This window comes from Salmo salar, chromosome 16 (genome assembly GCF_965601325.2).
Source record: "Salmo salar chromosome 16, fSalSal1, whole genome shotgun sequence".
Taxonomy (NCBI): Eukaryota; Metazoa; Chordata; class Actinopteri; order Salmoniformes; family Salmonidae; genus Salmo; species Salmo salar.
The window spans coordinates 7,051,809-7,070,587 of record NC_138306.1 but is presented as its reverse complement, the minus strand read 5'-3'; the positions used below and the strand labels follow the sequence as shown (position 1 = coordinate 7,070,587).

General features: G+C 41.6%; 1 protein-coding gene across 1 annotated transcript; it reads left to right on the top strand.

Moving 5' to 3' along the window:
* Positions 1–320: 320 nt before the first annotated feature.
* On the top strand, positions 321–3,916 carry LOC106573153 (fibroblast growth factor 4B-like). Its single transcript, XM_014147865.3, has 3 exons — positions 321–920; positions 1,823–1,926; positions 2,270–3,916. Exons 1-3 carry the CDS (start codon positions 620–622, stop codon positions 2,444–2,446), a joined length of 582 nt encoding a protein of 193 aa, XP_014003340.1. The 5' UTR covers positions 321–619; the 3' UTR covers positions 2,447–3,916.
* The last annotated feature ends 14,863 nt before the right edge of the window (positions 3,917–18,779 follow it).

The following is an 18,779-nucleotide window of genomic DNA, read 5'->3' as shown; positions in this document are numbered from 1 at the left end:
AAAGATCTCATGCGTAATCCTCCCTGTCGCCTGGACACATCTTGAGAAGTCTGAGAAGTTTGTGCGGCGTAAAGACACAATAGACTAAATAAAGGATGGGCAAAACACTTTATAGAGGCTACATGTGTCAGCTCACACTAAAATTACAGTGGCAACTACTGAGTTCATTGAGATGTTCTGCATGGTGCGCCCTGCCACTCGAGATCAGAGTGCACAAGGGGAGGTGGTTTTCTGAGTGACTTTGCGTCGGAGGTAACTAGCGTGCATGTGGATTGAGTTGAGAGCAACCTTTTGTTACAGTAGGTGGTGTGTGATGTCATTTCGGGGCACATATAAGTATCGTCAAGAGAGAGACATGGCTATGTCTTGCAACACGACTGACAATTCACAACTCGATCTTAAAGCATCTCGGAATAGAGTAATTCAGCGGAGCCATTGAAGTAGCCTACAGAAAATACTTCATGCAGACTCAAAAATAAGTTCACTGAAGGCTCAGTCAGTCCCACAGTCTCCACAACTTTTCCGTCAACCTGTGAGCACCACGGACAGGGGAAAGAGGGGTTTGGGGAAAATTCTAAAAACAAATTCAAACACGTGAGACCGCACTGACCACACAGGGATGTCTGTCCACGCGTCCTGGCTACCAGTACCGCTGCTGGTGTGGGGACTGGTCTGCAGCTCAGTGCGCACTGCCCCGTTAGCAGGTATGCAGAACGGCGCACTTGAGCGGCATTGGGAAACGCTCTACTCTCGATCACTGGCTCGGAACCCATGGGAAAAGAGAGAAATCACCCGGGATGGTGAATATCTTGTGGGCATCAAAAGACTTAGGCGTCTCTATTGCAACGTCGGCATTGGGTTTCATATTCAAGTTTTACCAGACGGAAAGATCACTGGAATACATAACGAAAATAGATACAGTAAGTTTAGTTTCATACTTTTATTTAAACCAGCATCTTTGGGCACACGTGTTTGATGCCCCTCTCTTCGTCTGCAACCTGTTTGTGCCATGTGCCACCACTTTAGAACTTCATATTCTGAGTTTGGGTTGTGTGAATGGGCACCATGCCAACTTCAACATAATATTGTGTTTAGATTAGGCTACTAGCCAATCGACGTCACGTGTTAGTATTTTCGTCCGATGGCCATGAGGACAGAGGAAGGAGTGTTTTAGCCAAGTATGATTTCGTCTTCTTTGCAAGGCTTTGATTCATGCGCGACATTGAAAATTGTTTGCGGCTCTGTTTCAACAACAACAAGAAAGGCTTTATTTAGTACATGTTTCTGAAGAGTCAAAAGAAATCACGGATCGTACCAGATCTAACTGTTGGCTATCAGTATATTGGGGTGCAATTGGGTTAGTTATTCTCGTCCGACTGTCCAGTATAAAGTCAGGAAAGTTTTGGACTTTTTTTCCCTTCCTAACACATTAGTCTTGTATTTTGATACATACATTTGATACATTCCTCCAAGAGAATAACAGAGACAAGATAACATTATTATTTTTTTTATATATATATTATGTAAACCCGTAGACATAACAGTTTGAAGTTTTCTCAGAACTTCAAACTGCCAGTTACTGATACTGGGATCTTTAGTGAGAGGAAGTCTATCTCATATGTAGCCTAGTTGCCATCTAATGCCAAGGGAGAAATGCACCAATTTCGTGGGGGGGGGGGTTTAGTAACAGTTTGAAAATAGATCTAAATAGACCTGTGTCTACTACAGACTTCCACAAGACTGGCATAAACAATGGATTATACACAACGTTCCTATGGTGTACAGAATAAACATTTCAGTAATATTCTTGATCTCATTTCAGGTCTCCTTGAGATATCACCTGTGGAGAGAGGGATTGTGACAATCTTTGGAGTCCGAAGTGGTCTGTTTCTAGCCATGAACAGCAAAGGGAAGCTCTATGGATCTGTAAGTATACATGCTATGTTTTCTGGGACGTATTTCTGGGTCACAACATACTTTATTGCATGAAAGGTCTCCACAGCAGAATGATTGTCAATGTCTTGGCATGCCTTTACATGTTTGTAGCTTATGAACTTCATAATAAGCTACACCACAGGTGCATTCAATATAAGGTGTAGACCTTTCCTTTCCTTAGAGTCCATGTACAGTATATGGTATTTCAAAGTAAAGTTGAATTGGCCACAAAATCCCAAGTGTTGGGATTGATCTTTGTGATTTGGGTACATTGCGTTATTTTATTGTTTCTTAATTGTAGACCTTAACCTCTCCTCTCTCACCCTTTCTCTAGGGTCATTACAATGACGAGTGCAAGTTCAAGGAAAGTCTCTTGGCAAATAACTACAACGCTTATGAATCTGCAGCACACCCAGGGATGTATGTTGGACTGAGTAAGACTGGCAAAACCAAAAAAGGTAACCGAGTTACACCAGCCATGACGGTGACACACTTCTTACCGAGGATCTGAATGATTCCAGACAGACTGTGCCTTCAACAGGGGGTAGAGGAAAGAGAGAGGAAACAATGCACTTTCAAATGTTTTTCTAGAGTGTGATATTTCAATTGTTTATTTATGATTCTTGAGAATTTTTATATTTTGGGAAAGTGGAATTACGTAAAAAGGGAACATGAACAAATGACGATTGTTTTTGTTTTTACATCTATGGAATGTGTGCTGCTATAAGTGTCTTGAGATGAGTACATTTTTTTTTAAACGTCAAATGGATTTTGCACTGTTTTTAAGTATTGTTGTTCGGCAATGGTTGTGCAGTAAGTGTTCTCGTCTTACTTGTATTACTTTGAAAGAAACTGCTGACCCAAGTTTGTCAGAGTTGTGTCTCAGCATCAAAAAGAAAGACAATGATGGCAAAGGTCCAAACCATTCAAAGTTAATTACGGGCCCCATGATTAGTCATTTATTGGTCGATACAATGACAATTGGGACTTAGAAAAACTCAACAACACAGAAATGGGTTTCTGCATTGAATTTGTTGTATGGTCTTGGTCAGAGTTGTGTGTGTTACTGCAGTATTTCTATGTAAGAAAGACCACTCGTTATATTTCCATTCCTAATTGATTTAGCTTTTTACTACCTCAGTATGGACGTGCAAGCTCTAGGGATCATGTTGTTGTTTGTTCTGTGTCTTCTACAGTATGTTGTTCTGTCATATTTCTGAGCATGACATATGACGTTGCCACACTTCTGTGTTTTACAAGTTACAACTTAACCTACACTGTATACCACTGGTGAGGTGAACTAGAGGAATTGAGAGGAACCCATTCAGAGAGAGGGAATCTGAGTTTAGATGGCACATCTATAGTGTACGGTTAGGGTTAAAGGTAACTCTGGTCCAGGGTTGAACTATATTTTTGTTGTATGCATGTATGGTAAAAACTCTTTCATAAATAGTACATGCAGCACACAAATGACTGGCTGGACCCTTCTCTAATCCAGCATTAGTGAAGGTACTTGATTATCAGTAATTTATGACAATTCCACTTTCTTATGTTTTCTGTATTTCAAATATATGTATTGTTGTACCCAATGCCTGATATGTGGTTTTGTAAATCCTTGTGAATTGACTTCCCTTGCAGTTGTCAATAGTAAGAACCCATATTAGCTTTGGGAGTATGTTGCGATTTCAGTTGTTTATTCATGCAAACTAAAACCAAGAAGAATGTCCTTTCTTGCTGACACAGAGGATGCACAAAATGAACATGTAAACAAAAAAACTGAAACTAGATGTGTTTCTTACTGTGTTCATTCATACGATCCCCTGTGATCTCCTGCAACCAGTTCAACATTATATTATGTCCTCTGTTATGCATTTCATGTGTATCAAAACTATGTCTGTAGTTTTATACAGGTCCTGTTCAACTTTGTGGTGTATGTGCTGTGCACATTATCAAAAATACTTAAAGAAAGTCAATAAATTATGTTCTGCAGCATAGACTATGTAGTGTGGATTGCTTTCTTCTAGAAAGGAGTGCATTGAAAAGTGGAAACGTCTTGATCTACAACAGACGTGTCTGTGAATAATGCCCCAATTTCTTATTAGAGCCTATATAAAATATAAACATATCACAGATCATTTGTCCACACTCATGACCCACAGCACTTTCAGAAATGTAGAAAGCCTTTTCAAGTACTGATTGGTGCAATACATAGCCTGGGGGACATAGGCCTATCACACGGTCCCATAACAAGGAAGTGTTACGCAGTGTGCTCTTCTGAATGGTGACTCACACGTATACAGTTCAGACTTCAAACTATGACGCTTCAGTCAGTTTCACTAAATAATGGTGTTCCCCAACTGTGACCGTCTTGCAATGCATTTTCAGAACAGACAAAAAAAATCAAGACGTGAAAGACGAGTAATGATGCTTTTAAACGATTCTACCTCGCTGTGATTTCCATACATTTTCAGACCTGCAAAATAACTTTCATTCAACCTAGAAATTCATATTAAATTCATCTCTGTTTCGTGTTTGTTTCACTCATTGAAACCACAGTGAAACATAGCAGGATTGATTTCTAAGCTAACTTTCAGTGACACTTGAACTCAAAATCAACAGCAAATCCACACTGGAGGTCACCATGCAGGGTGCGGAGGTCGGCCATGCAGATCATTGGGACAATGGGGTAATTTGTATGCTTGGATTTAACATGTTAAAAGCCTGTTGCATTCACACCTCTCTAAAGTGGTAATGCTGCTGAAATCTCATCAGTAAATTGGCTATGCTAATAGGGATAAACATGACTAAATTGTTTTCCTTGTGGCAGGCTGAGACAGTGTGAATGGAGGACAAAGCATTCGTCAATATGAGAGTGTGATTTCAATGAATGAATGCATGTACAGTAGGACAGTAGAGCACCAGTCCTGCCTCCCTCTTTGGGCCCGCTCAGCTTCTATACATACTCTACTTGATTAATCCGCCATTCACTATGTAGTCATAGCTACATTCATAAGGTTACATAGTGATCAGCTCATGTAAATTAGCCTTGTGACAGTTTACCATGCAACATCTACAATGGCCCTAAGCCTTTAGTATATTCAAAACATCACAGAGAGAAGTGTCCAATCCCGACACAAGCGTTTTGGGCCTCTTCTCTTTTCCACCATAAAGATGACAGTACACTGGTACCTTCCCAGCCCAGCTGAGAGACCACTAAAAACGGTGTCATTTCTGCACCAATTGTACTGCCATCATCAACAGCAACATTTGCACATCACTAGGGTGCTACTTCTACATTGAACAATTTACCTCAAGGGTCTGTTTTATTCCCTATAATCCTTTCATGTCCTTGAGATGCACAGAGGTCTCAGCAAACTCCAGACAATCCAGGAAACTAGCAACAATGTGTGCGTTAACAGAAAGTGTATTGATTGTAATTGAATGGTGGTTAAGTTGATGGCCTTGGTAAACAAGATGCAGCATGGCTTGGGCAACGGCTGGTAGTTGCTAGTAGCTATTTTCACATGATTTCTTTTCCCTCTCTCTTTTGCAGTGCTAATGCACACACACTGGCCGGGAGGCTAGCAGCAGGGAACAGACAGCCAGCCCTACACATTGACAGCAGGCAGTTGTGAAAGGGCATGTATAATGCAACCGTCCTATCACCTCTGTGTCTGAGAGCTCAGGTGCAAAAGGGGGAGGGTCCTAAATGCTTACTCCTTTGGCTCTAGTCTAATGTGCTGCCATCGAAGGGAACTCGGAATGGTAATTCCTGAATGCAGTAGATCATGAATTGCTACAAACTAATATCATCACTGTAATCCCTAAATAAAGGGCCAAAAACAACACTCCCAGGTCAGGAAACTAGTTAATGATAGTGGATAAACAATGAAGGATATGTTAAACTAAGCATTTGTCTTTAACTCTTAGACCCACTTAATCTTCCTCTACCTCTACTGCTGTGAGTGACTGGAAGGGGAATCTTTGACTATTCATTGTCCCCATTAGAGTCTCAGCGTCCACAATTGTTGAAATCATTAAATGACAGGGTTTTTTTAATCCCCCTATTTATCCTCCTTTAACAAACACACACAGCCTCTGCTTTTGGAATAGGGTTATAGGCTCAGCGCTGGGAAGAACTCTCCAGGACAGGGCTTATGTCTAATTCTCTGTTATGGCCTGTAGGACTGAGCAAATAGAAGAAGAGCTGTGGGAGGAGGACTGGAAGTACACCACAGAGAGGGAGGTTGTGGGTTTGGTAGTTTGGTGGGAGGTCAGGTTTACTGCTGAAGACTCAGCGCATCTCACATAGTGCATCTCTGGCCGTGACACCACTCTCTAAAAGGGTCTCAGGGGGAGTTGGGATATGCAAAAAAAAAAAAAACATTTTCAATTCACATATGCATATAATACACACTTGTACATGTGTGAAACAGAACAAATATAAGCATTATTATTATAGTGCAGTGATGATAATATGGACACTGGAGTGTAAAACCAATACAGCAATTTGATGAATCCAGTCAGACTTCAGTTGCTGGTTTTACCGGACACATTCCCCCATAATTTACCTTTCAACAGGTGCATTGGGGACAGTAAGATACAAATGCAATTTATGCTTCAACACAAATTCACTTGCCTTTAGATTATATCAAATGGAAGATTCACAAGGGCTATTTGAGCCACACAAAGCTTGTTTTGCCTGTGTTAAGGTTTTGTTCTCTAGATCTCAGATATTGTGTGTATATATATATATATATATATATATATATATATATATATATATATATATATATATATATATATATATATATAAAAACATATTTTTTTTATGTGTGATAGCCCGGCCTCAGTTTATTGTTTGGCTTTGCTACTGTTTTGTCTGTCTCTGTCCCTTTATCTAGTCACTTCCCCTTGAGGTAAAACAAAACACTGGGCAGATGGAAGTCTTTCTTTCCCTAAGGTCAGACCACATCGCACACAACAAGCTATAATATTGTAGCAAACGGCGACAGAGTAGCACTTGTTGGTCTCTAAACACTCTAACCACTTCTACAATATTTTTCTTGTCATGTAAAAATAAATGTTACAAATATTTCTGAAAATATTGTTTGCGTGACTTCTTCTGAATAAGTCAATGTCAAAGTAAAACATTGTACGCATTGAATTGAGGCGAGTCTTAAGCGACTTTGCTGTCCATGTTTGAAATAGGCAATTCTCAATGCAAACAGCACATTAAACATCAAAGGGGAATTACTCATGGCCAGACATGAAAGAGGCGCTCATTTAAGAGTGAAATCGCATGATATACAGTCAGCGCTGCTGTAAGATGCCACATGCTCTGGTCTGTTTGTCTGTAATCATTTCTAAGCACGTAATGGCCAGCCTTTCCTTTGGTAGGAATTCACGATCTGGGAAGTCATAGCCTAGCTGTTTACCTGCCTCTCTTTCTTCTCCTTCCAAACTAAATGGCCACTCATGTGAAAGTGTGCATTTCCTGTCTGAGCGTGCTCTCTCTGTGTGTGCGTATGTCTGCTCCTGTCCCGTGCAGCAATGCCGGCCCAGGTTTGGCCTGGATCCATGGTGCGGCAGGCCCGAACCTGCAGCTGGGAGAATGAGGCCTGGCCTAGTGGATGGAGGGATGTATTTAGCTGGCGCGTTTGTGCCCTGGTCTCCTTTGTAGAGCCAGCTGTGAAGTATGTGTTTGGGACAGTGGTGCAGTGCGGGCCTGCAGATGTTTGGCCATAAAGAGCAGCACTTCAAAAGAGAAGAGACACCCCCACTCCTCTCCTCCAGCCCCTCTCTTCTAGGTACACAGCTCCACTCTGGAGGATTTCAGCCAGGGGAAACAATGCGGACTTGGGCCCTGTAATCAGCGGCCACTGACAGGTGTTGTGAAGAATAAAGGGCTAGTTCTGGACCGGAGAAACAAGTTTAGACCCAAGTCACTTTCTATGCTGTTGTCTCATATTATGGAGCAGCAGACTGGTCTGTCCTGGCCAGTCAATGCTTTATGTCTGTAAACTTGGGACATCTTGAACTTGACTGCTGCTTGCACTCTGTCTGTCCAGGAACACAAGCAAGTAAAGCAGTCTTCAATGTGAAACAAACCAGAAAACAACAACTGAGTTACTGTGTGTGAGTTGGGAAAGCTTATGTTAGTATTAACAGTGTGTGTTGTATCAACAGCTGGGAACTGGAGCACTCCAGATTAACCTAAAGTGTTTGGGTTATCTCATTAAGGATGCTTTTCATGCTCTGACAATTACATGTACATGTGTTTTTTCTAACCAACGTTTTAGTCCTTTTAAAACCATCTGTTGGAAGCTCTTTAGAGCTGGATCACACGCGACTGCAGGGACCACAGAGGGAAATGTGAAGTAGTAGTACTGGAGGTAGCAGCAGAAGTACCGGAGGTAGCAGCAGTGTTGTATTTACTGTGTTATCTCCTGTTTCTTCTCTAGAATCTAGCCAAATTCATAATCTGAAAGAATATCATGTGTTAGATTCAATCAGAATGCCCCATCGTCTAACAACTGTACAATAGGGGTTCCTCAGGGATCTAGCTTAAGGCCTATACCCTTTGGCATACAAAGTGTCTAATTAATCCTAGTATCCTAACAGTGGCATAGCTACTGGTATAATATAGCTGCTCAGCCCTCCAGTTAACTCCATTGAAGGCGCAACTAGTTGACGAGCCTCAGGTGACGAGCAGAATAGGAAGGACATAGGAGGGACTTGTCACACCTCCAATGTTTATGTGATTAGAATTCTCTCTAAGGGGGAATAGAACAACTTCTGTTCTCAAAGGTCAGTCTGATTTCCACTGCATTCCTGCTACATATTTTCACATTTCCATCTGCAGTCAAACATTCCCATTATTCTCATCTGGCACTCCCTCACAGCTGAGATGGTGCAGCCAGGGCATGACAAAACAAAATGGGAATGAAATGTTTTTTTTTTAGGCAGGCTGTGAAATTAACAAACAATAAAAAGACACAACAAAAGCTTGTAATTTCTATCAGAAGTTGAACGGTTGTTCTCCATTTCAAGTAGTTAAACACATAGATTCTAATAGAACATAAAACAATGGTTTATTTTTCTTTCATCAAACTTTCTTTCGTTCTCTCTTAATAACTTTTTAGTGACAGGGGGCAGTATTCGGAAATTCGGGATGAATGACGTGCCCAAATTAAACTGCCTACTACTCGGGCTCAGAACGTAGGATATGCATATTATTAGTAGATGTTGATAGAAAACACTCTGACGTTTCTAAAACTGTTTGAATGATGTCTGTGAGTATAACAGAACTCATATGGCAGGCAAAAACCTGACAAAAAATCCAACCAGGAAGTGGTTTGTAGTTTTTCAAGACTGGGCCTATTCAGTATTCAGTGACTTAGGGTTCATTTTGCACTTGCTAAGGCTTCCACTAGATGTCAACAGTCTTTAGAAAGTTGTTTGAGGCTTCTATGGTGAACAGAGAGTGAACAAAGGAAGTTGGAAGTTGTTGACTCAGGAAAGGACATGGCCTCAATTGCGCACGTTCACGTGAGAGTTAGCTGTGTTCCATTACATTTTTGAAGACATTTGAATCATCCGGTTGGAATATTATTGAACGTTTATGTTAAAAAGGCCCTAGAGATTGATGCTATACATCGTTTGACATGTTTCTACGAAAGTAAATATAACTTTTTTTGACTTTTCTTTGTGAAATGCTCGGTGAGCTTCCTACATTTGGAGTAGCTTACTGAACGAGCTAACAAAGAGGACATAAAGGATGGACTTTATCGAACAAAACAACATTTATTGTTGACCTGGGATTCCTAGGAGTGTATTCTGATGAAGATCATCAAAGGTAAGTGAATATTTATAATGCTATTTATGATTTTAGATGACTCCAAAATGGCGGGTATCTGTATTGCCTGCTGTTTTTTTCTGAGCGCAGTACTCAGATTATTGCAAAGTGTGCTTTCCCCATGAAGCTTTTTTTAAATCTGTCACAGCGGTTGCATTAAGGAGATGTTTATCTATAATTCTTTGAATAACAATTTAATATTTTACCAACGTTTATGATGAGTATTTCTATAAATTGATGTGCTCATTTACTGGAAGTTTTCGGAGGAAAAGCATTTCTGAATATTACGGGCCAATGTAAAATGGGGTTTTTGGATATAAATATGAACTTTATCAAGCAAAACATACATGTATTGTGTAACATGAAGTCCTATGAGTGCCATCTGATGAAGATCATCAAAGGTTAGTGCTTAATTTTAGCTGTATTTCTGGTTTTTGTGACGCCTGTCCTTGCTTGGAAAATGGCTGTGTGGCTTTTATTTTTTAGGCACTGTCCTAACATAATCTAATGTTTTGCTTTTGCCGTAAAGCCTTTTTGAAATCGGACAATGTGGTTCGATTAAGGAGAAGTGTATCTTTAAAATGGTGTAAAATAGTAGTATGTTTGAGAAATTTCAATTATGAGATTTTTGCTGTTTTGAATTTGCCGCCCTGCTATTTCACTGGCTGTGTCCCGCAGGTGGGACGGTAGCGTCCCACATAGCCCAGAGAGGCTACGGTCCTACACAATGTGACACTCCTCTAATGACCCACATGTGTTTTCTCTCTGCACCTTCTATGAGGTCGTTAAGTTCACACGCCTTCATTTGACTGGCTCCTCCCTCTCAGCAGTGCTCTCCTTGATATCTAGTGCTGTGTTGACATGGACCGCGCCTCAGAGAGGATAATACTCCTGTCCTGCCACTAGACTCCTATCATAGAGAGAAGAAGTGATGGCTTGAGAGGGGGGGGGGGGGCGTCTCATCTCATTCATCAAAGCTGCTGAATTCAAGTCCTGCCCTAACTCACCATGGGAAAGACGTATTATATCTGATCTGTCTGTTAAGCATAAGAAGCCGTCTCCTTTCATTTAGCAGCCTTTTGATCAAACGCTTCACTTGCAGGTATCAGATCCAGCAAAGGTTTGGTTGCGACAGGGAACAAGGTACTGTATCAGCACAAGGGATCACTATAAACTGGGATCTTATCGTTTTATACATAATGTGGGACAATTGATTGATGTGCTGCACCACAGCCAACATGTTTCTCTGGATTGACGTTGGTAGTAAAAGGTCTCTGAGTTTTTAGGTATTCAGTGAACTGTGACTACACCAGACACACCACTTCACTGTGATTATCATTATTTATAATGCATTGTGCATTAGTTATATGAATGGTATTCATTTCGCATAATATGACAAATATATGAAGCAGTCAACATTTACTCCTATTTTCCAGCTGATTCGTCCTTTGCTACTGCACTGCCTGTGGGGGCTGATGTCAAATCAATCAGAGACTATCAGTCCAAAAAGCTGCCGAAGCTGTGTGAGCTAAAGATCAAACGACCTATTAAGGGAAGACATTAAGCAGTAAGGAGGGTAGGTACACACTTTGTATCTAAATCAACCTTTACTCAATGATTTAAGTCAACAGAAAGGGGCAATCAGTGAAACTTCGGAAGGGGACAAACATGTGCCCTTGGGACACAAATTCCAAAATTATAACATTGCCATTCTTTTGTTATGACATAACGTTTGATATTGCTCAATCCCTTTGTGTTTGACGGAATAATGGGACAGATACTTTCCCAGTGCAGTAATAATAATAAATCAGTAATAGCACTAATAACAGTAATAACACTTGTCCTACAACTGTAGAACTTCCATATAGCTGGATGACCCTGGTTATCTGACAGCATTACAAATTCTCAAAGACAATCTGAGGGGGGTGAGCTGCATAATAAACACTTTAAAAGCATTATTAGTGGAAATAAACATCAGCGTGTTGAGAGTTGCACTCGGGGGTGTTCTAATCATCAAACAAATGAGTCATCAGTGAGTTTCCCAGCAGGTGAGCAGTGAGTTCTCTGGGTGTCTGACCTGCATATGAGTGCGTGTCTGTCTGTGCATACGCGCGTATTTGTGTGTATCTCCCACCCAGCGTGGAGTGACACTACATCTACACGGGCATGGCTGAGTTATCACTAGGAAGTGTTTCCTAACCCTAACCCTCTGGGATGATGGGCAAGATCTGAAATAAGATACCTTCTAAACACTAGAAAACAAACCAATTTAAGTGGGTTGTGTCAGTGGGTTGAGACTTTTCCTGATGACCACAACACGCCCCTAGCCCCTTTTTGAAGATCCTGTGGCTCTGGTGTTCACAGATCCAAAAATAGTGAAGGACTGGATAGGTGAAAGTAGCACTGTGATGGCCCCAAGCTACAGTGGCCCTATGAAATGCTAAATGGTGTCAAATTGCATTAACCTATCCACCAGTCAGCATATTAAAAATGGCAAGTAGTTGGAGTTATCAAAGGAGTTAGGGGAGAATGGGAAGTGGGGGCCTGCACAACTGAGACTCCTCAACGTTTGATCCTCAGTTGGTGAGCATTGCGTTGGTGCAGGAGCAGTAGCTCCCCCAAGAGGACGACGTTCTGTGAGACCAGATTGAATAGGAATTTCAAAGGCCGCGTTTGTAATGCTCATGCTCACCTGTTGCAGTGGACTAGATTTACAGTTAGGTACATATGCATTCATGCTTATGCCCTGACACGCATGGAGTCTGATTTTTTCCCGCATATGCCAATAGTGTAAAATACATACCAAAGGTGTCGTATGCAACTCCCATTTACAAGCTCAGCACCCTTACACAAAACTTCCAGTAGCCAATAAGGGTCATTTTTGTGTGACGATAATCACAAACCAACATGGAACACGTAGGCCAGTACAAATGTATTAACATAAACAAAGGCATTAAACATGTATTTGACACATATTAGAAAACGGAAGGATCTAACGTATTGAGACTAGCGTGTCAATTTGTCATCAGCCTTGATAAAACAGTCCTCTTAAGGCGCTTTCAAGCCACCTTATTTACCTGCTTCTCCTCTGATAGGGAGCCCTTCAAAGGCAGAGCTGCTGCAGATAAGACACCAGGACATAACATGTATTCTTGGAGGAGCACTACACTACAGAGACCAGAGACCAGGGGACACAGATTACCCCGATGCTGGCTGCAGGAATGCCCATATAGAGCAGGGTGTTTTGTAACAGCACGGGCAGAAACACACTGCACTTCAGAAACCCCTATGTACCAAGCTGAACCTCAGAATAATTTTTTGTTCTTTTTTGTTTGAGGATTTGAGAGCTTTGAACAGCATTGACCTCAGTATATTTTGCCAACGTTGTCCCAGTCCCAGCAATGGTCATTCTGCTAGATTTGAATAGACTAGATTGGACTGAATGTGACTTCAAAAATGAAAACATCATGAAAGATTCAATAACATCATGACCCTGTGGTAGCCGATAAGAAGGCAAGCTATAGTTCTATCAATCAAAGCCCTTTTCACGTCAGCAGATGTAGACTAAACCCAGCCTAAAACCCCAAACAGAAAGCAATGCATATGTAGAAGCATGGTGGCTAGGAACAATTCCCTAGAAAGGCCAGATCATTCTAGATCATGCTGGATGTTCAAACATTCATAGATGACCAGCAGGGTCAAATAATCCTTTTACCTACTGCTCCAAGGATCATTGGGGTTTCAAAATATCAGACACTTAGGTGTTAAAAGCTGGTAAACCACTTTTTATAGTAAAAGCAACACTTAATCTGACACTTTACTTGAGATCATGATTTGACACCAGTCACATATGAACTTACTTTTTGTGAGTTCCAAATGTTAGCAAGAAGACCGTATTGGGAAAGTCTGGGTGCCATAGCTTGCAAACATAATCCAGTAAAGTGCTGCCATCCTCTGGGTAAAATAGAGAACCACAAGGTAGCAACATAGCATAGTTATTTGCCGTATCCATTTTGAATTATTTCGGAAGCATCTATATAGGCCTTATGACAACGGCATTAAGCATTAAAAAGTGTAGTTTATTTAAAGTGGGACCCAAAATCCCTTCAAAAGGAAGAGGTATGACAACACAATTTATTGCCTTTGTATCAGACATGCGCTCAATCTGTTCTGGACCCTCCAGTAGAGGGTGATATGACCCTTCCTACTGGACCCCGTGACACTACAGGACTGCAGTTGGTTCAGAATGAATGAGAGCCACAGAGGCTGTCTGCATAATGCTGCTGCCTGCCAAGCTGGTTTTGTCCTGGGCAGCTGCCTTTCTCTGATTTTCCTTTTCCTAGAAGAGGCCTGGATCAGAATTCAGTGGGACAAAGCAGGCAGGGGCCAGCTGCCGGACAGACAGCTGGCCTATAGCACTCTGCAGCAGGTGAGCATCGGACTGGCGGCATGAACTGAGGCCCACTGATAACATTGCCCTGCTCTCTCTCCGCTCTTTCTCTCTGCTCTCTTTCTCTCTACTACAAGACTCCACTCTGCAAGCAAACAGCACTCACTTCAAATGCTGCCAGCTATACCGCCTGGAAACCTGTGTGCCAACGACCATGACCCTCCTCTACTGTTTCATAAATCTTTGTCAGTGCAAAATGCAAGAGCATAAAGCAGAGAACTCTGAAAAGCACTATCTGGAAGAAAGATAATGTGAAAATAAAGAGAAAGAAAGAGAAAGCAATATTCCCTGGAAATCAGTGTTCCCTATTCCCTGGATGAGAGAATGTGATGGAATTTCTGAAGCGACAGGTGGTATCGAAAGTTTAAAAAACCAATAAGTAGTCACTATGCTGTAACGGACATCCCATTATAATACCGTACATTACCTTACTTTACTTTGCAGGTTATTCTACAGGCTACGAGAACAGAAACAAAAGCAGATTTACAAGTTACAATCGTACGAGCTACTGGCGAGGAAACTTCTCCCTCTACTTTTTGATAAAATACATTATGCAGTAAGAGGCCGCTTCAGCAGCTGTTCTGTTATGTGACATAACAGTGGTGGTGCAGTGTGTCCTGAGGCCATGGGCTTAGGCTGACTGGGTTAGGCTGACTGGGTTAGGCCGCTGTGTCCTAAATGGCACTCTATTCCCTATATAGTGCACTACTTTTGACCATAGCCAATAGAAAAAAAATCTCCTTTATAATAAAGCATTGCATGCATATCATTGTATTTGCAGATCTGAGAAAACATTGCTTTCCTAAAACTATTTCATGGAATTCTTTGTCATTTTACATGACTGAAGGCATTACAATAATATTTTTTAATACCACAGAAATGACCAACATGACAGGCTACTCTGACACTGACATACTGAGATCAATAAAATGAATGACTTTGTCTTAAATGCAACCAATAGTATAAGCCAATGAAACGAGTGGAGACACAGATTGTACGATATGATTTGTCACATCATGAGCACATACAGTATAGGCCTACATGGGGAGGAAGTTACAGTCCACCTTTCTAGTGGCACTCACTCATCCAAACTTTTTTTCCCCCAATTGTATTTTGAAATACTGTGAAAGACCTTTTAGCTACTGCCTGTTGTTCATTGACAGCCAAATTGACAGCCACAACTCAACTCAGCTGTTTGATATTTGCTGTACGGGTTGCCCAAATGCGGGCTTTCCAATTGCGGGCTTCTCGACTGTAGGCCTATATGTGCTCGTAATATAACAGAACGCAATCCATAGCGATTGTTATTGATCGTCTGTGGCTAAATTATGTGAAGTATTTTCAATTACTTCATTTATTTCTATACAGACAGGAGTATTTATGTAATTTGGCAAATGTCTTCCACTACATGTGGCCAGTCTTTCGGCATTGTTTCAGGCTTTTACTCTGAAAAATGAGGGAGAAACATCACTTTCAATGAGAGGACAGTGGAAATTTCCAGACATGAGTCCTGCGCGTGACCGGGAGCGTGCCTTTCTTGTTTTTCCTTTTCTATTGACGAAGCTTTTGTCCGGTTGAAATATGATCGATTATTTATGACAAAATGAACCTGAGGATTGATTATAAACATCGTTTGACATGTTTCTACGAACTTTTATGGTACTTTTTTGATTTTTCGTCTGTCTGTTGTGACCGCGATTTGTTCCAATGGATTACTGAACAAAACGCACCAACAAAACTGAGGTTTGTGAACATAAAGAGGGACTTTATCGAAAAAAAACCCGGACATTTATTGTGTAACATTGAGTATTGGGAGTGCAACCATATGAAGATCATCAAAGGTAAGTGATACATTTTATCGCTATTTCTGATTTTTGTTACTCCTCTACTTGGCTGCTAACTGTTTGTAATGATTTGTCTGCTGGGCTCTGTTCTCAGATAATCGCATGGTTTGCTTTCGCCGTAAAGCCTTTTTGAAATCTGACACAGCGGTTGGATTAACAAGAAGTTTATCTTTAAACTGATGTATAACATTTGTATCTTTTATGTATGTTTATTATGAGAATTTCTGTTTTGTTGAGTTTCACGCTCTGCAATTTCACCGGATGGTGTTTGAGACAGTGGATTACTGAACAGGTTTTTGGATATAAAGAGGGACTTTATCGAACAAAACAAACATTTATTGGGTAACTGGGAGTCTTGTGAGTCTAACCATATGAACATCATCAAAGGTAAGTGATTCATTTTATCGCTATTTCTGACTTTTGTTACTCATCTACTTGGCTGGTTACTGTTTGTAATGATTTGTCTGCTGGGCGCTGTTCTCAGATAATTGCATGGTTTGCTTTCGCCGTAAAGTCTTTTTGAAATCTGATACCGTGGTTGGATTAACAAGAAGTTAATCTTTAAACTGATGTATAACACTTGTATGTTTCATGAATCTTTATAATGAGTATTTCTGTTTTTGAATTTGGCGCTCTGCAATTTCACTGGATGTTGGCCAGGTGGGACGGTAGCATCCCACACCCCCTAGAGAGGTTAAATTCATTTTTATTTGGATTTCATGTAATGGACATACACAAAATAGTCCAAATTGAAGAAGTGAAAAGAAAAAAAATACTTGTTTCAAAAAATTCAAGAAAATAAATAATGGAAAAGTGGTGCGTGCAAACGTATTCATCCCCTTTGCTATGAAGCCCCTAAATAAGATCTGGTGCAACCAATTACCTTCAGAAGTCACATAATTAGTTAGATTGCACACAGGTGGACTTTATTTAAGTGTCACATTATCTGTGACGTGATCTCAGTATATATACGCCTGTTCTGAAAGGCCCCAGAGTCTGCAACACCACTAAGCAAGGGACACCACCAAGCATGCAGCACCACGAAGACCAAGGAGCTCTCCATCAGTTGATGTCACAAAGTGCTGTACAGACACCCAGCCTAAAACCCCAAACAGCAAGCAATGCAGGTGTAGAAGCACGGTGGCTAGGAAAAACTCCCTAGAAAGGCTGAAACCGAGGAAGAAACCTAGAGAGGAACCAGGCTATGAGGGGTGGCCAGTTCTCTTCTGGCTGTGCCAGGTGGAGATTATAACAGAGCATGGCCAAGACGTTCAAATGTTCATAGATGACCAGATAATAATAATCACAGTGGTCGTAGAGAGTGCAACAGGTCAGCACCTCAGGAGTAAATGTCAGTTGGCTTTTCATAGCTGATCATTGAGAGTATCTCTACCGCACCTGCTGTCTCTAGAGAGTTGAAAACAGCAGGTCTGGGACAGGTAGCACGTCCAGTGAACAGGTCAGGGTTCCATAGCCACAGGCAGAACAGTTGTAACTGGAGCAGCAGCACGACCAGGTGGACTGGGGACAGCAAGGAGTCATCAGGCCAGGTAGTCCTGAGGCGTGGTCCTAGGGCTCAGGTCCTCAGAGAGAAAGAGAAGAGAGAGAGAGAGCGAGAGCGAGAAAGAGAGAGAGAGAAAGAGAGAGGGAGAATTAGAGAGACTAATTAAATTCACACAGGACACCGGATAAGACAGAAGAAATTCTCTAGATATAACAGACTGACCCTAGCCCCTCGACACATTGCGGAATAAAAACTGGAGGACGAGACAGGAGGGGTCGGGAGACACCGTGGCCCCGTCCGACGATACCCCCGGACAGGGCCAAACAGGCAGGATAATACCCTACACACTCAGCCCCCACACCACTAGAGGGATACCTTCAACCACCAACTTACCATCCTGAGACAAGGCCGAGTATAGCTCACAAAGATCTCCCCCACAGCACGAACCCGAGGGGGTGCCAACCCAGACAGGAAGATCACGTCAGTGACTCAACCCACTCAAGTGTCGCACCCCTCCTAGGGACGGCATGGAAGAACACCAATAAGCCAGTGACTCAGCCACTGTAATAGGGTTTGAGTCAGAGAATCCCAGTGGAAAGAGGGGAACCGGCCAGTCGTAAACAGCAAGTGCAGTTCGCTGCTCTAGTGCCTTTCCGTTCACCTTCACACTCCTGGGCCAGACAACACACAATCATAGGACCTACTGAAGAGATGAGTCTTCAATAAAGACTTAAAGGTCGAGACCGAGTCTGCGTCTCACACGGATAGGCAGACCATTCCATAAAAATGGAGCTCTATAGGAGAAAGCCCTGCCTCCAGCTGTTTGCTTAGAAATTGTAGGGACAGTACGGAGGCCTGCGTCTTGTGACCATAGCGTTCGTGTAGGTATGTACGGCAGGACCAAATCGGAAAAATAGGTAGGAGCAAGCCCATGTAATGCTTTGTAGGTTAGCAGTGAAACCTTCAAATCAGCCCTAGCCTTAACAGGAAGCCAGTGTAGACAGGATAGCACGGGAGAAATATGATCACATTGTTTTGTTCTAGTCAAGATTCTAGCAGCCGTGTTTAGCACTAACTGAAGTGTATTTATTGCTTTATCCGGGTACCCGGAAAGTAGAGCATTGCAAGTTGTCTAACCTAGAAGTGACAAAAGCATGGATTAATTTTTTTGCATCATTTTTGAACACA